The sequence below is a fragment of the Cibotium barometz genome, chromosome 4 (assembly GCF_041138505.1).
Source record: "Cibotium barometz isolate CiBa-2024 chromosome 4, ASM4113850v1, whole genome shotgun sequence".
Taxonomy (NCBI): Eukaryota; Viridiplantae; Streptophyta; class Polypodiopsida; order Cyatheales; family Cibotiaceae; genus Cibotium; species Cibotium barometz.
This window is the reverse complement of record NC_141049.1, coordinates 16,473,031-16,499,354: the sequence shown is the minus strand read 5'-3', so window position 1 is coordinate 16,499,354 and position 26,324 is coordinate 16,473,031. Positions and strand designations below refer to the sequence as shown.

The following is a 26,324-nucleotide window of genomic DNA, read 5'->3' as shown; positions in this document are numbered from 1 at the left end:
ACCAAGCTAACCTGGCTATCGTTCCCTTGTGGAGTTTGCAACAGGGGGGTTGGAGCCGCATTAGGAGGATTTTCTCTAGTCTCATCATTGTGTGCGTCTCCCGAGGTGACATTTTGGCATTTGCAGGATGGGGCCATCTTGATCACCGCCTTGTAGTGCTCAACGCTGCAATCTGGGGGGGGGAGAAGAGTTAAGGACACCCAATCCTCACAAGGGTGGGGTGACTGAAAAAAAGGGCTTGTCTGAGAGATGGCTGATTAGGGGGTGTTGTGAGGAAGGCGACGAGGGCTGCAAGAAGGCACGGTTGCAGGTACAATAAGTACAATCGGGCACTGTTGTTGCAGGTACAACAAGTATAGTCGGGTAATATCTTTACACAGTATGTAGGCTAATGCTAGGATTGCAGGTACTACACAGTCTCGCACAGAGTGGCGGTACAGCCTCGTGTTGTGGGTGTCGGGTGCAGCCTAGGGATGTACTCTATGCAATGTGCTACTGGCCATGGAGTAAACATGGGGGTTTATATAGGTGCAGGGTACGGTTGCGGGTACATAGCAAAGTACGGGTGAAGGGACGATGTACTATCAAAGTGCACCGGTCATTGGTCTGCATGAGCCTGGGAAAAGGTATGGTTGCGGTGCACATGCAAAGGTGTGGTACGCATGTACCCTTTTGGCCAGAGGCAGCATGGGCATCCACATGGTGGTACGTGTGGACCATACAATGGGTGGTCGGCCTTTGGTCCTTACCCGGACATTGTATGGGCGCCTTGGTGGTGTGTACGGTCTTTTTGGGTGGGGTTCCCAAATTTTGGACGTCGACCTTGATTTGTGCCGGAGTGCCCGGGGAGGGAATTTTTTTTTAGCGAAAATGTCCGGGATGTTCCCTGGTCGTTAGGGTGCAGACCGTCCATCAATCAGACGCTCGGTCGTGCATTTATTATTGGTCATTGTTTTTTAAATTAAAAATAACTAAAATTTACGTATACGCTTGATTCAGTGTCCGTTTTGGATGTTGTAAAATCTTATATTAGGATAAAATCACACGTAGATTCCAAATTTAGACTCGAAATTTTAAGATTCTAAGTGAAAATGGCTCGTTTAATAAAATCACCGATTTTTACACTATAAAAACTCATAAACTCATCTATTACAGGGACATTTTTTTAATTAATGAAGATGGGCATGTTACAGATGTACACATGAGTATGAAGTAAGAGACATGGATCAAGAACAAGATAAAGATATAACCAAAACATCATAGTGTATTCTATTTCATGTCCAATTTGCATACAAGAGGTAACCATCCAACCATGTGACTCTTGGGATACCCATGTGACTATTGGGCTCCCATAACCTCCACAAGATCCTAACCCTCTTGTAACCACTTCTTGATTTTAACGACCAAATCCCACAACTCATTAGTCTAAGCTAATGCTAGTAATGCTAGGGGGTGTTCACACCCAAGCTAATGCCAAAATGTTGGGGGGTGTTTAAATGGTATATTGCTTATATAATCTTGTATACTTGCAATGCACCAACCCCATATTGTATTGTCCCCATATTATATAATTAGATATCATTGCTCCACCCTCATATTATATTTAATGTTGGGGGGTGTTTAAATGGTATATTGCTTATATAATCTTGTATACTTGCAATGCACCAACCCCATATTGTATTGTCCCCATATTATATAATTAGATATCATTGCTCCACCCTCATATTATATTGTCCAGGCACTGACTAGCTCATGCTTGTATAATCCATTATGAGTAGTCAAGCAGTCCGGGTGTGCCTGAAATCCCCATATATCTACGTGAGATAGTAGCCTATAGTAGCCTAGGAGGAGGCTAGATGGTTTAGAGATGCCTTAGAGTAGATTTGGTACATTGCCAAATAGGTAATAGAGCTACACTAGATTGTTATCCCATAACGGTCTACACATGTGTGGACCATTATTCCATAACAATCTACACACCCAACGAGGCCCAAGATGAGCAGAATGGTCATGGAAGGTAAGATATTTTCATAGTAGTTAGAAATTATAATGTTTCTACTAGATTTAGTTTCAAATTATTAAAATTTTATTTAAAATACCTCCAATGTTTTGAAGTGAAGTTTCACCATGGGAACCTTGTTTTCACACACTGGCTAGTGCTCGGAAAAAAGGGCATCCTAGTGTATTTTTTCTGGCCAGAATTAAAAAAAACTGGTTAAGATTTTAAGTAACCCTTATTTAAAAAACTGGTTTTATTTTGATTGGTTGAAAAATGTCTTCTTCTTTTTTTTTTTCGAGCCTGGACATATCTTATGTGACGAAGCTGGCATCATCGCGTGCGTGAATATGCTGTGGCTTTCAGCATGCCAGCCACTACCTTCCCTTTTGATTGCTAAATCTACTTGTGGACTCGCGGAAACTACATCTACAGACCACTACAGCCGTTTCGCTTCATTGGGCTTAGCTCATTTGTTTTCACCGTAGCCATGGCAGAGGTGCATGTTCTGGTGGTGCCCTTCCCAGCAGAAGGCCACATCAACGCCATGCTTCGCTTTGCGCAAGTTTTGGCCGCCCACCAGAGCCTCCTGGTCACATTTGCGTACCCCGCCCGCTCTTACGCTCTCGCTCACAAGCGCAACAAGCTCTCCGACAGTCTACACCGTTCTTCAATCCGTGTGGAGGTTGTCCCTGACGGCCTTCCCACGGATGAGACCCAAGCGCCCAATTACCACCAGATGTTGGCGTCCATACCAATCATGCACAATGCCCTGCAGCTCCTCTTACAGGATCTCACGAACAACTCTACAACAACTTTGCTTCCCATCTCTTGCATCATCTCTGACACTTTTGTAACCTGGACACAGGATTTAGCGGACAAAGCTGGCCTGCCTAGGGTTGATCTCTGGACCTCCACGGCCACCGTCTACAATATGCTCTACCATCTCCCAGAGATCATCTCCAAAGGCCACTTGCCCCTCAAAAGTAAGTACGAGTGAGTAAGCATTGGTTTTCTCTTTACATAGGTACGTGTGGATAACTGAGACACTTGTCCGTTAGTTGTTAGGTAACAGTTTGTAACTACTCTGACCTCTATATTAAGGAGACACACATCTCTCTCATACATATCGTCACTAATACATATCTTGGCTTTAATGTCTCACTCCCTTAGCTTGCCCACATGTAAGCTTTTGTCCAGCCCGAGAGGCGAAGCTAATGACAAAAGCCTTTCTCTGCTCGAGTCTCAGGAGTCAGAGACGACTGACCCTGGCTCGAAAAACAAAAAACTTTTGTCCCGCCGTCTGACAGAGGAGGAGTTGTCAACGGCTGGCTGGAATTTTGCGCACACGCTGGCTTGAAATCAACTGACGCAGAAGGTGATGGTGGGGTCACATGGCGGGAGAGAAGATGGCTGCCTGCAAACACTGCAAAGGAGAAGCTTGATTGGCCACCGGGCAAGCACTGGACTTGAGCAGACGCTTGGCCGTGAGCATTCCGTTCCATCCCAACCAGCTCCGGCCAGAGAGTTCCTTTTGAAAGGTTGGCCCAAGGAGGAATATGCGGAGAATTTTGGATGGACTATCGGACGGACTGGTGCATGTGCACAGGCCATCTGTGTTCTCTCTGGCCTGTGCAATGGCTCTTACCTTCCTCCCTACTCTATGCTCCCAACTGGTGAGCTACCTGCACAAACTGTTTCTTTACATCGTATCACCATCAACTCCTTGGGTTCCTGTGGGTGCCCTGCAACCCCTGTTGTGGTCTCTGATGGAGCACATCATCTCAATCTCTAGGAACAGTGGCAATGCATCAACCTTACAGCGGCCAGTTTGCTGGTGAGCTTCTAACCCCTCGCCTTGCTCTGGATTTCTTTCAAGGCACTGTGGGCGTTCCTTTTTCTGCAGGCTACTCTGCCGTTCTGCAACACAGTAAAGTTATGTCGCCTTCAGACTGTGGAGGGGGCTAAACTGTTAGAAGTCATCTCCTGTCTAGATTTGTACACCAGGGCCTTTGTTGTGGGTGTGCCCGCCCTTATCAGGTGTTTTACCATTTTTCCTCACTCCCCGCATTTTTCCCCTATTTTTCCCATTTTTTGTGGCTTGGGAGGCAGCCCATTTGCTGGCCGACTGCTAAACTGGTCCATGACCCCATGCCAGAGCTGGCCGACTGCTGATGATGTGGCCGACTGGAGTTGATGCAGGTCGTGGAGTTTTTGTGTCCAGTCGGCTGCCTACAGCAGGCCGACTGCTGATGTGGGGGGGGCCCAGCCCCCATACCACGTTTGTATCATATTCGGGATCTTCTTGTGTATATCAGAGCAGAGTTACACGCCTACATCTATCTCTCTCTTGTGCTGTTTTTTTGCCTGCGTTTTTTGCTCTTGTGTTCCCAGATCTGGTCATCTTCTCCGCTGCGTATTCTGACATGGTATCAGAGCCCTAGGCTCTAGATAGGTCTTGGGATTTGTGTGAGCAAGAGGGGGACTGTTTTGTGGCTGATTGGTGGACTGTTTTGGACTGTTCGGGAAGAGGAGAAGCAAGAGGAAGGCGGGCTGATTTGCTGGACAGCCACTTGCAGGTTTTAGTTCTTCTTTGTTCCCACCTACGCACCCCTTTTCAGAGTACATCCCCGCTATGGCAGATCTGTTTGAGATGGCCGAGAGACATGTGAAGATCCCGACACTCCCCACGTTCTCGGTGGACCGTCAGTTGGACGGGAGCAACTACGGCATATGGAAGGTGATGATGGAATCCGTTCTGGAGTCTTACGACCTCGCCGATTTCGTCGTTGTTGGTGTTCCACGGCCGGAAGTAGAGGAAGGGGAGTTACCGTCAACCCGAAAGGATCGGGAGGCTCAGGCACACATGTGGGATCGTGTTAACGCCAGGGTCCGTTCGTTTATCTTTCTCAATTGCACACCGCAGGTAATCAATCATGTAAAGCATATGACACTGGCTAGAGGTATATGGCAGCATTTGGCCTCACTTTACAATAGGGTATCGCCCATGAAGAGAATTTCCTTGGAAGTACAGATGCGGGTTATGAGCCCTGCAAAGTCATCGACGATGCGGGAGCATATTAACAAGCTGCAGGCTCTTCAGCAGGAGGTTCTTCAGGTTGGGAAGGAGATATCGTCAGAGGACATGGCCATAATGTTGCTGTCACATTTGCTCTCTTCGTACTTAGCATTTTACTCGTCGTTGATTACCAGTGGCAGGCTCAGCACCATCACGTGGGAGGAGCTTGTGCCCATGGTCCTGGACCAGGAGGAACGATTCACGAACCCTCCTCAGGGTGGAGGTTCGGAGGCCTTAACTGGCCAACGGTCGAAAGGCCGTAACTCGGGCAAAGGGAAGGCTTCATCGGAGAAGTCTTTTGAGAAGAAGTCCGACCCTGACCGCGAGAAACTAAAGGCAGAGAGGACCTGTAATGATTGTGGCGAGAAAGGCCACTAATGGAGGCAGTGTCCCAAGCGGAAGACCGCACTCCTCAGCAACAATCATGAAGACTTCGGCTTTTGTGCACCTGGAGGTGACGGACACTGATGTTTCATTTTCTTCAGGCAGGGAGGAGATTGGAGGACTCTCCGCAATGGATACTCTTGAGTGGATTCTCGATAGTGGTGCTTCCAGGCACCTGACTTCTTCCCGTTCCGGTTTATAGGATCTCTGCAGGCTTTCTGGTCATATTCTTACTGGTGATACGTCCACTATCCCAGTTCACAGTGAGGGCAGGATGGAGATAGTTCCCGATAGCAGAGGGGGGAAGCATTCCTCCCAGGTGTTGTATGTTCCGGCACTTGGTTTTCATCTGTTGTGTCAGTGCATCAGGTTTGCAAGACTGGCGTACGGGTGGAGTTTGATGAGCATTTTGTTGCTCTCCGAGACAAAGCAACAGGCCAAGTGGTTTGGGAAGGCGGAGTGGAGAATGGAGTTTACAGGCTTTCAGCACTCTCTCTCCCATGTCCTCAGGTTTGTGATGAGTGGCAGTCTGGTAATGGCCACTTAAGTGTGGAACGCTGCAGGTGCGGGCTTTCCGAGACCAGGTGGTGGATAGCTTGTCAGTAGATGGCAGCAGTTGGCAGGAACTTTCCAGTACTGATGTTGGTAGTTCTTGTGTTCGTCAGTCAGAGGAAGCTGAACAGGTCACTTATGCTCTGATGTCTCGTAGTGTTCGAGACATAGAACTTCCAGTAGTTGAGGATGTTCTTTCCACGGGGACCTTTCGGAAAGCCAGGCAGGTGGCAGGTGCTTACTTGCAGAAGGAGGTGGTTTCTCCAGGCTTCAGAAGGGGTGGTTGACAGGTTTCATTAGGTTTCGAGGACTTTTTTGTGCACCGTAACAGGTGTTGATCCTTGTGAGCAGTGTGATGTCTCTGTGACTCCGAAGTTGTATGGTTCATTGATCTGGTTGATGGACACCAGATTGGACGGGAGCTTCTTGATGAGGCAGTTGAGCTCATGGTTGTTGCGGATGACTCTTTGGGAGGCAGGATTGCGTTTCCTGTGGTTTCTGTGGCATGCGAAGGATCATGGACTCTTGTACACAAGAGGGGGATTGTTGGATGGAGTCCGACTCCACGGTTGGAGTGACTCGGTTTGGGGAGGAGATTCGGACACGAGGAGCTCTACTTCAGGCCCAGGAGCAGTTTTACGGAGCAGTAGGAGACAGTCATCTTTTGCCTTGTCGAGAACAGAGGCAGAGTACCGGGCTGTTTGTGATGCTGCTTGTGAGGTGGTGAGGATGCAGAGGTTGCATTGTAGGTTTGGGCTTCCACTGGAGGAACCCATGGTCATCGAGAGGCACTTTGTTCGTGAACAGATCGTTGCTGATGACATCTTGCTAGAGTTCTGTTCGACGGAGGACAGTACTGTGGACCTCTTCACGAAGTCGCTATCTCAGGATTTGCTCAGGCGGCACCCCAGCTCCCTGTGGATGGTTTCATAGCCAGAAGCTGAGAGGGGGTGTTAGAAGTCATCTCTTGTCTAGATTTATATACCAGGGCCTTTGTTGTGGGTGTGCCCGTCCTTATCAGGTGTTTTATCATTTTTCCTCACTCCCCACATTTTCCCCTATTTTTTCCATTTTTTGTGGCTTGGGAGGCAGCCCATTTGCTGGCCGACTGCTGAACTGGTCCACGACCCCATGCCAGAGCTGGTCGACTACTGATGATGTGGCCGACTGGAGTTGATGCTGGTCGTGGAGTTCTTGTGTCCAGTCGGCTGCCTACAGCAGGCCGACTGCTGATGTGGGGGCATATAAATAGGCCCCCAGCCCCCATACCACATTTGTATCATATTCGGGATCTTCTTGTGTATATCATAGCAGAGTTACACGCCTACATCTCTCTCTCTCTTGTGCTATTTTTCTGCCTGCGTTTTTTGCTCTTGTGTTCCCAGATCTGGTCAGCATCTCCGCTGCGTATTCTGACATAAACCCCTCAGGCCAATCAAGGGAGAGAAGCAGGTACAAGTTTGAGAAATGGATCACTTGAAGCCGATGCTGTTCAAGACTAAGCCGAGTGCTCGTGTAAAGATGAAGAATTCCATGTGGAGCTTACTCGAGCACTCGGCTTAGTCTTGAACAGCACGTGGAGCTCCACGTGCTGTTCAAGACTAAGCCCCACATGGAATTTTTCATCTTTACACGAGCTCTTTGCTTGGTCTTGAACAACATCAGCTTCAAGTAATCCATTTTTTGAACTTGTACCTGCTACTTCCCTTTTCCCCCCGTCAAGGAGAGAAATGGAAACATTTGCAACCATGGTTAAGGAAGAACGATGTTGTCATCACCATCTTGGTTGTCCACAACATTCGAAGCAGGATCTGCAGCATCAGCTGTTTCGGAGGCAAAACCCGGAGGCAAAACCATCAGAGACGCAAAGCCTCCTCCATGGGCATCATTTGATGCAAACATTGCATCAGTGCCATCATCTTGTTCAGGCATGTCCAAATCAGCATCATTATCTCGGCCAGCCCCCCTGCATCGTCGCTTGGGGGATCAACACCAATAAGGTCTGCACGTTCATAATAAACGTGATCATCAATAACTGCATCATTGGCCCCCGCAGCATCCACGGCAGCATCCGCATGGACGGTTGCAACACGCCGGCCACGTGCAGCATCAGCTTCGTCATCATCTACTTGTGCTCGGGCTACAACAGCATCGCGATCAGCACTATCAGCATCCACGTGTCCGTTGCCATCACCAGCGTTATTAACATATTGTTCACCATATTTGGCAGCACCGTCTGCAGTTTGTTCAGTGCCTGCATCAAAGTCATCACCTTCATTTGTATCTGCAGATTCATCATCAGCATTTTCATCACCAGCAGCGCCTGCTACATCATCTGATGCATCGTTATCAGATGCGTCATCATCATTATATCTATCCGATGCACCATCGTGATCATCATGAATGGTAGATTCTGAATCGTTGGCGATAGGGTTGGCTGCATCATGGCCTTCATGACCATCGCCTTCTGAGTCCGCATCATCTGAATCATGGCCTTCTTCTGCTTCAGCGCATACATCAGTATAAGCACACCTTTTTCCGTCAGCGTTTGCATGACCATCAACGCCTACTTTTGCTTCAGCGTTTGCATGACCAGTAACACCTGCTATTGCTTCAGTGTGTTCATGATCTTTTTCTATTGCTGCAGCGTGGCCTTCATCACCATCATCTGCATCATTTTGTGGGTCGTTGTTTTCCTCCACAAGGCCCAGGTCAATGCCGGGATCTTCTTCATTGGCCTCTTGGGCACGAGATTGCGTCTCAAGGACGTCTTCTTGCATCGCCTCTTGGGCTGCTGTTTCCATTGCTTCTTGAGCACCGGCTAGGGTTGGTTTCCTGCCAAAGAACTCTGCACACCATTCTGCGATGGTTGCGCGATATTTGTGTGGGCACGGGGTGTTATCTCCGCGTTCAAAGTAGGGGTAAAGCTCCCCAACAGGGTCCAGGTGCCCATCTGATATCATGTAGAAAGAGGGAAGAACTGCATAGTCTCTCTCTAACATCAGAGTGCTCACAGATAGAAGCACATAATTGTGTATATTACGTTGAAGTTGGTGGTTACATAAATACCCACGATGAGGTATGATATGGGGATATAACCTTTGACTTGTGCCTTTTGGCTTCGCATTTTATTGTGGGCGGCCACACCGGATGCGGCCATTTGGCATTACGCCCAACACCCTCTGTGCATCCTCTTGGGGGCCCTCGCACCCTAAAGCAGTACACATTCTGTCATGTGCATAAAATGCCATGGACATTCTTAGATGCTAGTCCAGAAGAGGCATCCAGAAAAAGAGTATAAGAACCAGACAACCAGGATTATGGAGCACAAAGTGGCCGAGATTGTCAATTGGGAAATCCCTCAGACAGCCTATGACATCAGATTTGTGGGTATATGCCAGGCATACTCCACCCACATCGACAAGTTTTCTGACCTCTCGGCAGATCTCCCCGATCTGCTAAAGGGTGTGAAGACAAGAAGACAAAAGATTCGAATGACTCCACGAGCGTTGGAGGCATTCAAGAACCTCAAGGTGGCTTTGTCAGAAGCGCCTTGTTTAGCACTTGCCTCGTGGGACGAGCCATTTCAGGTGATCACCGATGGGAGCAATATTGCAATTGGCGGTGTGTTACAACAGAATGGTCATCCAGTAGCTTACATGTCTTGTAAGTTACTGCCCGCAGAGAAAAATTACTCAGTCTACGATCGTGAACTCCTAGCAGTTATACAGGCCTTGAAACATTGGAAACATTTTCTTTATGGCTGTGACTTTGACGTTACAGGTATTACGCTGGATTCAGACAATGCCAAGTGCACACTGGAGTGATCAGATTCCAGCAATTCGGTGGTATGATTGAGTACCTTCCAGGAAAGGCCAATCCAGTGGTCGATGCTTTGAGCTGGAAGGGACAAGTGACTTCGATTAAGACCACTAGACTCGATCCTGTTGGTATAGGACTAGATGACATGAAGCATACGTACGCGGATTCCGAGAAATTCGATACATAGTGGGAACAGGCATTGGATGCCACCACAGGACCATGTCACTTTTTGATACGCGATGGTTGGCTTTTCTACAAAGGTCGACTCTGTGTCATGAAGTCATTCAGGGCAGCTCTTCTCCATGATGTCCATGACGCCATTACTGGTGGTCATAGGGGCATGAATTTGACTGTGGAGAATTGGAACGACGATATTATTGGCCAAAGATGAGGCGAGATGTGTTTACATATGTACAACGCTGTGATATTTGTCAAAAGGTGAAAGCTCCTTGTGGAAAGAAGATAGGGTTGTTACAGCCCTTGCCAATTCCCGAGGGTCCTTTCCAAGATATTTCAATGGACTTTGTCACGAATCTGCCTCCCAGTCCGAGTAAGCATAATACGTAGTACTTAACTATTGTTGATAGATTTAGCAAATTTGTTATGCTTATTCCTTGTAGAGTCAATGTGATCGCCAAGGATGTTGTCCAGTTGTTCATTCGGCATTAGTACCCGATTAGCGGGATTCCTAGGACCATAGTGTCAGACTGAGATGCCAAGTTTACCAGTCATTTTTGGAGGACATTGTTTGATAACTTTGGTAGTAAATTGAATTTTTCTAGTGCATTCCACCCACAGACGAACGGCCAGACAGAGATATACAACCAGTTGGCCTTTGATGTGCTGAAGTGTTATGTCCACGATCAGCTAGGTAAGTGGGAATCTTATTTGCCTTTAGTTCAAGCTGTTTTGAATGATTCTTTTTCTTCAGCTATTGGCACAGGACGCCATATGAGGCAGCATTTGGAAGACCTTTCCAGTCATTGTTGACCAAGACCTGGTCTTCAGTACCTGAAGCGAACAGAGTGACGCAGTCTTACCAGGAGATTTTAGAGTCAATAAAAGATAGATTGGCTAAAAGTGCAAGAGGCCTACACTCGACAGGCCAATAAAGACCGAAGGGATATGAAGTTTTCAGAAGGGGATTGGGTTTATCTTCGGATTATGAAGCAAAGGTTGAAGCAAGTCGGCAAGTGATGCCCAAAGTTGTCTTTCAGGAGCTTCGGATCTTTTCCCATCAGGAAGAAGGTTAATGAGGTGTTTATGCAGTTAAAGTTACCTCCGAGTTAGACTATGCACGATGTGTTTCACGTCAGTTGGTTAAAGTCATATGTAGATCTGATCCCTTTAGAAGTTAAAGACGAGGTGGAACCAGATATTGTTGATGAAGTAGAAGTTATGGTTCCGGAATAGATCCTTCTACACCGTTTCAAGCATGGCTCCGGCCGAAGGCAAAGATAGTTCCTCTCACGAAGTTTCAGGATCGAGGGACCCATGAAGCGGTATGGCTTGACAAGGAGTTTTTCGAAGACTATCCGGCGTTATTGACGGATTATTTGGAGGCTATGCAGCTTCCGTCAAGTTAAGGAGAAGGGGATGTCACGTGCATCCCGCACTTGGATGCCATGTCGACATTTCTTTACAGAAGGTGCGGGACCTGGGATGGTAAACTGGTCCCATGCGAGCTTAGTGCGAGACGAGTCAGCCCCAGGGATCCATCCCAGTCGTCCGAGGTCAGGTGTGCATTGTCCTGCATAGGAGTCCAAGGTCAGGTGTGCATTGTCCTGCACATGAAACAGTGCCAGTCCGTGTTGTGAGTCTCCCTCTGGAATGATGACAGTGATTCTGTGTATCTGGTTTGGTACTGGATGCCAGATCATTGTGTAGGTAGTTAGGGTTTGCTTTTAGGAAAAGGGGCCAGCCCATAGGGCTACCCCAAGTCTTTGTGTGGGCATGGGGATAGTGTGAAACCACCTCCATGAGGGCCAGAAAGACCGTGGTTGAACCCACTAGCCATGGAGGGGAGGGGTTGTAGGACAGCCCTAGGGGCATGCCAGGGGCAGCTGCCAATACATCAAGTATTCTGATGTTTGTAGGGCAAGTTTGGGGCAGCCCAGTCCCCACAGCAGCCTAGATTCAGTACCCAGTCCCTACAGATTCAGGCACAGGATGCCCAGCCAGCCATGGAGAAAAGCGTAGCTTTTTATCTGAATTATTCAGCATTTAATGTTGATTTACAGTCGTGGGACACACTATATTGGCCGACTGGATATAATGTTGGCCGACTGCTTTTATGGAGTAGTATAAATAGTGAATTATTCAGGATTTAATGCTGATTTACAGTCGTGGGACACACTATACTGGCCGACTGGATATAATGTTGGCCGACTGCTTTTATGGAGTAGTATAGTGAGCCCACAATCCCTTTGTGTTATCTCATAATTCACCAAGTGCTCAAGCAAACAAGGGCCAGGACAGCCAAGAAGTTGCTAACGCAAAGGGGTGAAGGACTGCAGGTCAAGGGCAGAGATTTCTCAGCCAAGAAAGGTCAAGATTTCTGTATTTTCTTTTTAGATTTACATCATTCTAATAAAGCAAATACACCATTCGTGGTGGGGGCCCTACAGAGGGTATTTGGGACCCAATACTGTGTCCTCTCCTCTATCCCTCTCTCTCTATTTTATGCACATCTTCATTTAGTTTTGTGCGTTAATTCCGTCGCGAAAAGTGTGCTGATTTCTGAGCATTGAAGTTACTGATCTCCCCCGAAGCTTCCGCATGTTACATTGGTATCAAAGCATCAGGCTCAGCAAAGCTAAACACTAATTCAGTCCCATATGATGGTGTACAGGTCCAAGGTACAGGAAAGTACACCGGTACGAAGCCCGAGGCAAGGAACACAATATCGGAAAGAGCTCCCAGGAGGTTTGTTGGTGGTGTTCCATAGCCAGAGGGGATGGAAGTCCTGTGAGCTAGATAGGTTCTCGGGCAACGGTCCCAAGGGAAGATTATCCTCCAAGAGTGATGTGAGAATGCCAGACTCATTTCTCAGGAATGAAGACCAAGACAGTGTTCAGAGTTAGGGCAAGAATGGATTGGGGAATAGAGGGAACAGATGCATAGATCTTATTCAGAGTCAGAGTGGTTTTGGAGACGGGGCCGGGTTTTCAGTGAAAAGGGTTGCTAGGGGTGGATGGATGACAGAGGGGCTCCGGGAATAGAGTGGGATGATGATAGTCATCCAAGAACAGGCTGGAATCCCGCCATCAAGTTTAGCAGAGGGGGATGTCATGTGCATAAAATGCCATGGACATTCTCAGATGCTGGTCCAGAAGAGGCAACCAGAAAAAGAGTATAAGAACCACATAGAACCAGGATTATGGAGCACAGAGTGCTGTTTGGCAGTGATGGACTTGGAGCAAGGCATGGAAAACAAGGAAGGGGGTGCTGTTGGCTGCTTACAGGACCAGTCGGCTGTACCAGATCATGGTGGCTGCAGAAAAGCGCTTCAGCGTTAACGAGAACAGGCCTGCCCGACCAGCATTTATGAAGTATTATGCCAAGAAGGCTGGCCGACCAGCAGTCTGCCAGTTCTCCACATGTCCCAAGGCCTATAAATAGGCGCATATGTTCATTGTAGGAGTCATTTAACTCTTTAGGAGTTGGGTCCAGTATTAGGACAGATTTTGGGTGATGTTCACCTTTTGTATGAGGCAGCCTAGGGCTGTAGAAAAGTACCTTTTTGTACTATATGAAATATACTGAATTTCCAGCCATATCTCTCTCTCTACTCTCCCTTCTGTCTGCGTTTTGGCATCAGCAAGTTCTCCGTGGTGTTTAGTGTTGGGTGTTGGACTCACACACTCTACACACACACAAACCTGCACATTAGGGTTAGGTGCAGGGTAGAGAAGCTCACACAGAGAAATGAGAGAGAGATGGAGAGCCAAAAGTGTGGTATCCACAAAATGCAAGTCAACCAATATTATATGTTAGAGTGTCCTTTCACACTTGATGTCCAAGGGGAAAAACCACATGGAAAAAAGTGCCCTTGGTTAAGCCCTGTTCACACATAGTACTACCATAAGTGAGCATATGCCTACAAATCCCCCGTGCAGTGGAAGTGTGAACCTGTACAAGGTAGCAGATCACTCTCTGTATGAGAGTAAGCCCAAAGCTTTGCGAAAAGCTTCAAACTTTTCTCGAGGTAAAGCCTTTGTGAATAGATCTGCAACATTATCCTGTGTAGGGCAATAAGATAAACTGATCTACCCTGCATGTAGCCTCTCTCTGACATAGTGATAATGAATCTCAATGTGCTTGGTACGTGCATGAAATACTGGATTTCGTGCCACGGCCATAGCACTTTGGCTATCAGTGAGAATGGTGGTGGATGTCTGCTGACACTCACGAAGATCAGCCAATAGTCTCCTCAACCATACACAATCTACTGTAGCTGTGAAGACTGCCCTGTACTTAGCCTCACAAGTAGATGTGGCAATAGTGGGTTGCTTTTTACTCAACCAAGATATGCATGAACTGCCAAGAAAAAAACAATTCCCACTGGTGGATTACCTGGTATCATAATCACCAGCCCAATCTGAATCACTGAATGCATAAAGCTGCAAGCTGCCCCCCCTGGAATAGAACAAACCAAGATCGAGGGTACCCTTAAGATAACGAAAAATGCGTTTGACTGCTTGCCAATGCTTTGTGCCTGGGCTGTGCATGAATTTGCTCAACAAAGACACCCCAAAAGATATGTTTGGCCTTGTGTTACACAAGTAAATGAGGCATCCCACTGCCTGGCTGTAAATGCCGGCCTCAAAAGGCTCTCCAATATCATGCATAGTAAGCCGTACACCTGGTTCTACCGGAGTAGAAATGGGCTTACATTCATCCATGTGAAACCTTTTTAGCAAACTTTTTATGTACTTAGTTTGCTGCATAACAATGCCATCATTTGTATGCATAAACTGTATGCCGAGATAGTAGTGTAAAGGCCCCAAATCTGACATATCAAATTCAGCTTTGAAATCTGAAATTTGTGCTTTGCTAGTACCTGTAATGAGCATGTCATCTACATACAAGATGACTATTAGAATATCGGCATCGGTTTTCTTCACATACAATGTGCTTTCAGCTGGACTATTCTCATAACCTTGGCTGGTTAGATGAGCATGTATTTTATCATACCAAGCTCTTGGAGCTTGCTTTAACCCATACAATGCTTTGTGTAACCTACATACTTTATGTTCCTTGCCAGGAACTACAAAACCAATGGGCTGATTTACATATACTTCCTCCTGTAAATCCCCATTTAAGAATGCAATTTTGATGTCCAATTGATGCACTATCCATCCTTTATGTGCAGCCAATGCAATCACTGATCTTATTGTGGTCATTCTCGAAGTAGGAGCAAAAGTCTCTTCATAATCTATTCCCTTTTTTTGGGAGTAGCCTTTAGCCACAAGTCTTGCTTTGTACGTGTCAATAGTGCCATCAGACTTTCTTTTGACTTTGTACACCCACTTTGTTCCAATGACATGCTTGCCTTTAGGCAATTCCACAAGATCCCATGTATTGTTCTTCATGATAGAAGAAATTTCAGCTTGCATAGCTTGCAACCAATGCTCATTCTCATGTGCTTCTTCATAAGAAGAAGGCTCTTCTGAATCAAAGAGACCACTTATTGCTAATGCAGACTCCCCACGACGTATATTCAAATCATGGCTGGAACTAGCCCTTGTTCTACTTGTGAGTGGAGCTGCAAGTTTGCTTTCTTGCAAAGTTTTCAGCAACCATCTTGGCACTGACTTGGTTGTGTCTATGGCTGTTTGCTCTTCCCTGACAAGATCTTCCACTTCTTCCATAGAAGGGGGCTGAATGGCTGGCTGTTCCACATGTTCTACATGAGGATTTTCTTGTGTTGGGACTGGCTGATCTGAATTTCCCCTAATTGCAATGGGTAAAAGTCCATCAAACATGTCCTGTATGCCTGTATCATTGCTTTTATACAAGCTGTCCATGGGCTGTTCTGAATTTTCAGCAAATACCACATCTCTACTGACAAAAATCCTTCGTGTAGTTGGATTATAAAGACGGTATCCTTTGCTTTCATTGCTATAGCCCACAAAAATGCATTTAATTGCTTTGTCATCTAGCTTTGTTTGGAGTTGTTCTGGCACATGTGCATATGCCAAACACAAATGTACGCATATAATCCACTGTTGGCTTTCGGCTATACCAAGCCTCAAATGGTGTTATGGTTTTCAAAGCTTTTGTTGGACACCTGTTCAACACATGAGTTGCACACATTATAGCTTCCATCCAAAATTTGTGAGGCAACTTTAGTGCTTTCACCATGCATCTTGCCATCTCCATGAGAGATCTATTTTTCCTTTCAGCTTCACCTTTCTGCTGTGGCGTATAAGTCACAATACATTGGTGTTTGATGCCCTTTTGAAGCATATAATCCTTGAATGCATTTGACATATATTCTCCACCTCTATCTGAGCGGAGTGTTTGGACTTTACATCCACACATATTTTTAGCCATTGCTACAAAGTGTCGAAAGCATGTAAACACATGTGCTTTCGCTTTCAAGGGGTAAGCCCAAGCAAACCTAGAGTAGTCATCAATGAATGTGACGAAGTAAAGATACCCCCCTATGGATGGTGTCCGCATTGGACCACATACATCACTATGTATGAGCTGTAATTTACTTTCAGCTCTAATAGCTCCATCTTTGGGGAATGATTTTCGTTGTATCTTTCCCAAAATACACCCCTCACATACATGTGTTGGTGGAGACTCAAGAGGCGGCATATTATCAACCATATGATGCTTTTGCAAAAGCATCAAACTCTGAAAATTTACATGCCCAAAACGAGCATGCCATAGCTCTGCATCATGCATAGCAGGAGCGTGGGCAGCCACTGCATTTGTATCATAAGTATGCTTGTCATAGCTGTCCAGCTTATACAAGCCTTTGTATCGTGTTCCAGAAGTGACTATTTCATAACCCTTTGATGGGTCTTTTACCAAACACTGCCCATCTTCAAATTCAACCTTTAAACCTTGGTCGTTTATGGTTGAGACGGAGAGCAGATTTTTCTTTATCCCTGGAACATACAATACATTTTTCATACATGTATTGGCACCATTGGTTGCAATAAGTATGACATTGCCAATTCCCTTTACTGGATATGTTGTATGATCTGCACATGATACAGTGCGGTCTTTTGAACCATAAACTAAGTGCTGAAATACATCTTTGCATGAAGTGATGTGGCTCGAAGCACCACTATCAAAATACCATGATGCATTCTGTCTGTCAGATGCAATGCAAGACATATCAGTGTCTGAAGCACTTGGTGTGTCACTAGTGCATGTGACCAAAAAAGTGTACTCTTCTTGGATTACATTAGCTGATTGCTGTGCTTTGTCATCAAAAGAGTCTGCTACTGCATTGCCTGCTTCTTTCTTTTTCTCTTTTGCAATCCGCTTCCTACATTCACTGATGTAGTGTCCAGGCTTATGGGAGTAGTGACATTTGCCCTTCTTTTTGGGCTTGTTTGCATCCCCTTTATCAGACTTTTCACCACCAGAAGAGGGCTGTCCATGACCAGCCTTGCTAGACTGTTGTCCCCCATGCCTAAAGCTCTTTGCTTTACCTTTATCCTTGGCTGTAAATGCCTTGTCTTCACCACGGTTGCTCGATAAGTTTGCTCTTGTTTGCTCTTCTTGCAAGAGTAAACCCACGAGCTCTTCAAAAGTGACGGGATCACCACCTCCTCTCATTGAGAGGTTGAGCGAGGTGTGAAAGCCCAAGTAGGAAGGCGGTAAAGAATGAAGAGTGTTGGTGACCATCTGTCTGTCTGGGATAACCTCATCAATGTTGAGCAATTGTTCTTGCAAATCTTTCACTTTGTTGAGATGATCTGCCATGGAGTCACCCTCATCCATAGAAAGAAGATCCAATTGCCTCTTCAAGTAGGCAACTCTTGCCTCGTTGCGTACCTGATACATTGCTTCCAATGTGTCCCATGTCTTGCAAGAACGAATGTACGGAATAATAGTCCTTTTCACTGAAAGGGCTATCAATGACATGGCCTGTGCATATCTCTAGAGTCCCATCTCTTCTGCTCTTGTGTGTGGGAGTAGGTTCTACATCAGGAGCTCTTTGAGCACCTCCCTTTTGAGGCGTGGCTGGCTGGATGGTAAGTGGGCGTGTGTCATCACCACACACGATGTCCCAAAGCCCTTTGGCTACCAGCAAATTACGGATCATGAAACTCCAGAGGGAGTAGTTAGATCCATCAAGCTTGTCCTCCTGGGTGAGCACACCAAATACATCTGTAGCATTCTGTGCCATGTCAACAAAATAAAACTGCAAGCAAACCAAGCACAAATGTGCACTGCCAGGCAACCAAATGTCCTGTGCAAATGTATGCCTGCAAATTAAAGCAAGTGTAAACCTGCACCAAATTGTCCAATTACACACAATGTGTATACATACGCGACAAATCACAGCTGTAATGCCCAATTACATTCTCCAATCTGAAAATCCCCAATTTTTATGCACTCCAATCGCTTCAATGTGCATCTGATTGGCCAATTTTCACAAAAGCCCCAAATTTTTGCAACTGAAAGAGGTTTAGTTTGCTGATTTTGACCTCAATTTTGAAAACCCCCAAATCGTAATTTTTCAATTTTGCCTCAAATTGAGAAATCCCCCAATTTGCCTGAATCCTGTACCACCTGCAAGCTTTCAAATCTTCTTGGCAAACCCCCAAAATTTGTCGAATCTGGAGCAGAGTGCCTGCAAAGCTTATTTTGTTTACTTTGTTTAATTTTTCTGTTTGCTGAAACAAAGGTACCTGCACGTGTGGGCAGTACTGATGCACAGTCGAGAAGAGGCCTGGGCGTTGAGCTTTGGCGGTCGGAGGCGGTGGCCTCTGGGTCGAACGCGGGCTCTGGGCAGTGGCGGACCAGCAGAGGTGCCGGTTGGGAGGGGCGGAGGCGGCGGCGATGGGAGTAGTGCCCCCGAGTCAGGGGCGGAGGTGGTGGCCTGCGCACTATTGCCGCTGGCAGGGCTGGGCTGCGGCGGCGGGCTGGGCACTAGCGCCGCCGGCAGGGCTGGGCGGGCTGGGCTGAGCGCTGGAATGGAGGCGACGGACGGAATGGCAACTGCCGACGGAAACACAAGCGACGGACGGAATGGCAATTTTCGACGGATTTTCGGCGACGGAATTCCACAGTCAGCGGCAGTTTTTCCTGGGGCAGAAATCCACAGGCAGCTCCCAGCTCTGATACCAATTGTTGGGTGTTGGACTCACACACTCACACCATTACGGTTAGGTGCAGGGTAGAGAAGCTCACACACAAAAATGAGAGAGAGAGGGAGAGCCAAAAGTGTGGTATCCACAAAATGCAAGTCAACCCTTGCATGTGTGCCACATCCATATGATATAGAAGTACAAAATATGATATGTTAGAGTGTCCTTTCACACTTGATGTCCAAGGGGAAAAACCACATGGGAAAAAGTGCCCTTGGTTAAGCCCTGTTCACACATAGCACTACCATAAGTGAGCATATGCCTACATTTAGGGCTGAAAGAAGACCCCTAGAGCTTCCGTGTGTTACACACTCCCTCAATTAAGGGAGGTCTTCCACGGTGGTTCCTACAGCACACACACCCTATGTAAAAAAGGGGCTTTTGACTGTCTCTGCTATTGCGGAACTCTCCAACACAAGGGGGGCCTCGCTCAGCTGTTCCTCCTGAGGTACCAAAAGCAGCTGTCCCCTCAAACGGTGGGGAATCCTGTCTCTGTTCTACACGACCTGCCCCTTCCAACATTGATGGGGAGCTTTCCAAAATTTCTGCAGCAGCTCCCGCCCATTCCATATGCAGCAACCTCCTCTCTGTCAATCGACGGGAGGGCCTCCCTCACCCAGTCACACCTTGCTGAAGCAGCCCCCTCCAACGAGGGGGTGCCCTTGCCCGTGTCTGAAGCAAAAGCAGGCCCCCTCCATGTTCGTGCAGTGCTTTTTACAGAGAAAGCTCCCTCTGTTCAGCCCTCAATTCGGACTCCTTAATGGCGTTCACAATTGCCTCCTTAATGGCGTTCACAATTGCCCTCTCGTGCAGATACCTCTTTTCGCACCTCACACGTGCCTACCTCTGCAGCAGCGACTCCTGCTCCACCTAGAGCACCGAAATCTTCCCACAGAGTAGTGTCCTTGTCTGTTTCTGCAGAACAAGCCCTCTTCCTTCATGGGGGGCTCTCATCAGACTTTGCAGCACCAGTCCCCTCAAACGATGGGGGGCTCTTGAAGCTACCGGCTGTTGACACCCCCCCCCCCGTAGCCTTTCATTGACTCTTTTGCATCCCTCACAACTGCCCAAGGGGCAACACCAGTGGCAAACATTGCTCTGCACCTCCCAGTACTCGCTGGGGACAAAAAGGATGCCGACGCACACATGTTGGCAGCCCTTCCAATAGGGACAATCACAGCTGCATCCAACGCAGCCTTGAATCATCATTAGCCAACCTTAATCCTCACAAATCTGAAGCCCTCTTCTTCGCAAATTAGCTTCTGTAGAAGATGCATCCCAGTCCTCCATTGGAGCTTCTGCAACACATGCAACAATGCAGTATGTACCACATTCTGCAAGGGGGGCAAACCGCATGTGTCTTCTCACAGGTCCTTTGTGTGGCTCTCTCTGCTACATCACCTCTATCAATTGAGGCCTTTGTTCTCTTTAGCTCGACTCCTATTGGTCCAGGTGCTGACATCTTCCATCAAGCACCTCCCACCGTATATTGCTGACCAGAAGCCCTAACCACATACCCCTGAGGCATCTTTCCTTGAATCAGCATCCGCTGTTCTTGATGGCCCCAGTGAAACTGATCTCATCTTGATTACTGCTGGTCGCTCTCTTGTAGTCACTTCGGGGCCCATCCCTTGTGCCCATTCTGCTCCAACTGCATCTGACGGCCTTATTGTTACAACCCCCAACCTGGAGGTGCCTCTTCATCGAGAGCTGCCTCTACTCATAGGTGCCCCAACCTGGAGGTGCCTCTTCATCGAGTGCTGCCTCTACTCATAGGTGATTTTTTTTGCAGCCTCTATGTCCGCATTTGAACCAGCCCATCTCGGCCTCCCCAATTGCATCGGAAGCCCATAGCCAGTTCTCTTCTGCATCTGACTTTTCCCCTTTGAAAAGAAGGGGGAATACATGGTGTCTCTACTCCAATTCGCTTGTGTCTCCATCGACATACCGAAGACACATGCTCCGATGGCTTCTCCGACATCATCTCACACATCACTCAAGTTCTACATCCTTAAACCCCCGTTGGATCTAGGCTGAGCATGTTAACCCATACATGCATACTTGTACACATTATAGCATTTCCATACTTGTACACATTATAGCATTCATACACCTTTGCATAGTCCCTCACAAACCAATGCTCGGTTTTAGAAAGGGGGAATGTCAGATTATGGTTTACACACATCATGTACCAAGTGCATTCACATGCACCCTTGTGCACCGGACACTTGTCCGTTATTAGTTTGTAACTAACTACTCTGACCTCTTTATTAAGGAGGCATAATACATCTCTCTCTTGTACATATCGTTACTAATACATATCTTGGCTTTAACGCCTCACTCTGTGTTCTCTCTGGCCTGCACCTAAGAAGGCAATGGCTCTTACCTTCCTCTCTACTGTATACTCCCAACTTGTGAGCTACTTGCACACGCTGTTTCTTTACAAAGATGAGCTGGTCGATGGTTTGAGCTTTGAAGTTTTCATATGTACTGTATAAAGGGGCCTTAGCATGGCAGTGCGTCAATTATAGTTGTCTTGTAAAATGTAGCCCTCCCTGCTGAAATGAAACAGTAGTGTGATGGTGTTCGTTGGCTTGTTGTTTAGGTGGTGGAGAGGGCAAATGGGTCATAGAGGCGCCCCTCATTGACTTCATTCCAGGGCTGCCTGCGTTCCCCGTCACAGAGCTTCCACACGATCTGCTACAGACGTCCTCCAATGCCAGGTTCCAATTCATGCTCAAAGCTTTGTCACGCGTGCGGGATGCAGACAGGATACTGGTCCACTCCATATATGAGCTGGAGAGCGAGGTCTTTGATGCAATGCAGGCCGACGGTGTACCCATCTACTCGGTGGGCCCTCTCTTTAACACCTCCTCACAAACCCCATTCCATTTATCTGCCAACAGCCGCGAGTGCTTGTTATGGCTGGACAAACAGCCGGCCGCCTCTGTTATATATGTGGCCCTTGGCACCATCGCCAAGCTCACCCTTGACGAAGTCCATGCCATGGCCCTCGGCCTCGAAGCTAGTGGCCTCCCTTTCCTCTGGGTCATCCGTCCGGACTCTCTCACCAACGGATCTCTCTCCGAAAGCTTGCCCGACGGCTTCCTAGAGAGAACCATCAACCAAGGAAAGGGCTTCATCGTATCGTGGGCACCTCAAACGGAGGTGCTGAAGCATCCCTCCGTGGCTGCTTTCTTTTCACACTGTGGCTGGAACTCCACTTTGGAGTGTCTCTGGGAGGGGTTGCCCATGGTGGCCTGCCCAAGAGCAGCTGAGCAGAGGTCTAATGCTAGGTCTATAGTGGAGAAGTGGAAGATCGGAGTGGAGCTGGAGAGGCAGGAGGATGGCAGCTTCACGAAAGAGGCAGTGCAAAAAGCCGTCCAAGCGATTATAGAGAACCAGGAAGCTAAGGAGAGGGCCCTTCATTTCAAGCAGGTGGCTCGGTGCAGCATTGAAGATGGAGGAATCTCTCACACCAACATAGTTGACTTTGTGGAACACTTGCGCCATCTTCCGAATTAGTCCCTTTTTCTCATAATGTTGCTTGACAGTCTATCGATTTGAGATTAATCCAATGCTTAAGCAGCAACTATGATGTTTTTGATGTGGTGTTGGCTTCGTCAAAAAATCAGCCTCCATTTCTTCCATTGGTATGTATCTGAGTTCTATCAGGTCACGTATGAAATGGTATTTATAGTCAATGTAGTAGTCTTTTCCTGATGTGGATTCTTGGCAAGGGCTATATATGGCTAATTATCACCTTTTATTTCTTCTGTTGGTATGTATCCGAGTTCTATCAGCTTAGCTATGAAATGGTACTTATAGTCAATGTCTTTTCATGTTGTCATGGTTCCTTGCAAGGGCTAATATGGTACCAAATTTTTGGTTTGCTATTAATTAATTAGATGAGAGAGTGAGAGGAGACTTGAACCTTATTATAGGTGTAAGTTGAAAACCTTAAAAAGGTTTTTTTGTTTTGCTTTTGACATGTGGCAGTGGAAGGCTGGTGGGATCTTACAGGAGTTTTCAAGAGAGCTCTCTCTCTCTCCCACGCGTATTTATCTCTTCAGTTCTCTCTCTCGCACCCGTGGCTTCTTCTTTTGTAGCTTTTGTAGCGTCCGTGCTCTCGTCGCTTCTCTCTCTCGCGCGCACGGCCTCTCTCTCGCCACCCTTCCGACTGTCTCCATCTTGCCCGACTCCTACGTGCAAGTTGGTGGGCAGATGTATTAAGGTTCAAACCTTAATATATTAATTAATTAATGGGACTCGTAAGAGCCCCATTAATTAATTGATAGCAGAGCTCGAATATGTCTAGTGATTATTACAACAAAAGGTGAGAGATCAACCAGATTACATTGAATTTTAGAGAGTAAGGTTTGCATCCAAAGGTCCTCCTTTACCACTACAGCAGTAGCGACATGTGTGTCTTCTAAGGAGAAGAGAGCCACGATTGAGTGCTTCTTTGACTGTCGGGCAATATCATCACTTGCAAGCATGAACACAAACCCAGCTGCAATAGATGTTCTAGAAGCAATATCCCCTCCCCCCCAAGTCGAAGTGAGTCCAACCAAAAAGTGGATTGAAGACTCAAGGATTAGGAATGAGTATATGTTAAACCACAATCCTTACAGTACTACAAATAACAGAGAATCCTCTTTAGTGTCTGCCAATGAGATGGTCCCAAATTCTACATAAACCGGAGAGAAAGCCAACAAGAACAACCCTAAGCCAATCCCATATTTGAATATATGTGTTTGTACTCACTAAATCAAAGCAAGAACAACCCTAAGCCAATCCCATATTTGCATATTTGTGTGTGTACTCACTAAATCAAAGCAAGAACAACCCCAGTCCAATCCCATCTTTGCATATTCATCTTTCAAACTACAACAATAAAACAAATACATATTCTCAATGAGGGTTTATTGGGACCCAATCTAGTGTTCTTTATGCATCGCTCTCTCCTTTTCTTTCTCTTCTAGAGAATTTCTGGTTTATGAATGTTGGATTTTTCTCTCTAATTAAAGTAACAATTCCATCTCCAAGAATGTCCACAAAACAATAAGGATCATCTTTAATTCCCTCTCAAGCTATTAAAATGGGTACTTCTTGATTATCATAATGCCACAAACTTTGAAGCCTCACATACAAAGGTGGCAACATCTAAAGACATGCCTTCATAGTACATCCTTCATAGTGCATTTTTTTGAAACAAGACATCAATTCCTTATCAAACCAATGCTCAATGTGTGTTCTTATGAGGGAATTCTAAGAGCTGATATATCCTTCAATAACATCGTGTGTTGTTATGAGGGAATTCTAAGAGCTCATATATCCTTCCATAATCTTGCAAACCTACCCTAAAGTGGCTTAGAAAGAAATTCCAAAGCTTAATCCTAATCCTTTTTAAAACATGTAAATTTATTGTTGAAGCAAAAGGGAAGTTATTGCCGAAGTGTGTGAGAAAAAAATCCATAGGTTATCCCAATCCTTTTTAAAACATGTAAATTTATTGTTGAAATAAGAGGGAAATTATTTTCAACCTCCATTGGTAGATAATTAGGTTATTTCTAGTTTTTCACCAACTTGAAGGTAGGGGAGAACAATATCTTGGAAGTACTCAACCATAAACTTTTAGATAAGGGAAAACAATATCTTGGAAGTACTCAACCATAAACTTGGAAGTACTCAACTATAAAGGTCATCACTTTCGTCTCATCATTAAGAACTATTCCAAGCACAAGAAAGTTTTCATTGCACAAGACAAATTTAACATTAATCCTCGAGAGGACATATTGACTCACTTAACATGTGGCCTCAAATGAGCTAAGCATCTTGACCCTCTAAATTAAAGCCTTTGAGCAATTACCATCCTTATGGAGGCATACTATTTGTATAAATATGTTAGTTCTTGCATGTGCTATGATGTTTTATGAATAATTGTTGCTGGGTCAAGCTTTGTATAACTTCATTAAGATAATGGCCTCCTTGACCACTCACTAATTTAATAAGACACCTAAATCTAGACATTTTCATTGTCTTAGATCACTACAAAAGAATGAGGGTATAGCAATGGAAATAGGATCATTTTTATAACTATAAGTCATGCAAAATAGTGGCGTTTTTACCCATGAGAATAATTCTTGGGTAAAGATTTTTTTTCAAGGACCATACCAAGAGAAAATTTCTTGGGTAAAGTTTTTTTTAAAAATGACCACACCAAGATAACATTTCTTGGATAAAGAACCCTTAAAATATGTTGCTAGGTGCCCATGGCTCATTAAATGGCATATTTCTTGTATAATCTTGCATACTTGCAATGCATCGCCGTCATATTATATTGTCTGCATATTATATAATTGGATATCATTGCTCTACTCTCATATTGTATTTTCCAGGCATTGGCTACCTCATATTTGTGTACGGTCCCATAATGAGAGTAGTCCAGTAACCCAAGTGTGTCTGATTTCTCGATTATTCTTATAGCGGATGGCCCTTGACCAAAGCTTCATCTCTAGTGATTCTACACCCCTAAATTGGATTTAGAGGAGCTAACTTGTGCCAAGCATTGTCCCAATGTAGACAGTCTTTAATCGATAGGGGCGTGTGCAGTTGGGTCGAGTAGGAATATGTGGCCTTCGTTCCAGAGCCTCTGATAAAGGCCTATCCAATTCTTCAAGCCAACCGCGATAGAGACCCATTGTTGTTTTCGGTCCTTCTCGTATAAGGTATCTCTGCCTCTATAAATCCGGTAAGCGGATCAAGTTCACCAGCCATACCTATTGTCGGGATTAACACAAGTCTCTGGAAGAGTAGCACCCCTTGAATCTTTAACGGATGTAGCATTTGTGCTAAAATTCCTGTATATTAACAAGAGATAGTGGCCTATAGCAGTCCAAGAGGCTAGACGGTTTAGAGATGTCTTAGACTAGATTTGGTACATTACCAAATAGATAATAGCTACTACACTACATTTTTATCCCATAACGGTCTACACATGTTTGGCCCGTTATCCATAACTATCCACTCATAGAGTAGAGGCACTACAACACATGAAGAGCATAACCACATACAGAGCTACACAAATTTAAAAGAATCCATTTATGGGAAAAAAACTTCACGCGGCTATAGACGTGGCTATACACGT

The 26,324-nt window shown here is 46.0% G+C and overlaps 1 protein-coding gene across 1 annotated transcript; it reads left to right on the top strand.

Moving 5' to 3' along the window:
- The first annotated feature begins 2,400 nt into the window (after window positions 1-2,400).
- LOC147638966 (gallate 1-beta-glucosyltransferase 84A23-like) lies at window positions 2,401-22,946 on the top strand. The gene is made up of 2 exons (XM_086786084.1): window positions 2,401-2,982; window positions 21,780-22,946. The coding sequence occupies exons 1-2, from the start codon at window positions 2,487-2,489 to the stop codon at window positions 22,697-22,699; spliced, it is 1,416 nt and encodes a 471-aa protein (XP_086642210.1). The 5' UTR covers window positions 2,401-2,486; the 3' UTR covers window positions 22,700-22,946.
- The last annotated feature ends 3,378 nt before the right edge of the window (window positions 22,947-26,324 follow it).

Bases quoted from the DNA above. Each gene is read 5' to 3' on its own strand.
- LOC147638966 (XM_086786084.1), top strand. From the start codon at position 2,487: ATGGCAGAGGTGCATGTTCTGGTGGTGCCCTTCCCAGCAGAAGGCCAC. The intron at 2,983-21,779 runs GTAAGTACGAGT...CTTGTTGTTTAG, and splicing joins AGGCCACTTGCCCCTCAAAA to GTGGTGGAGAGGGCAAATGG.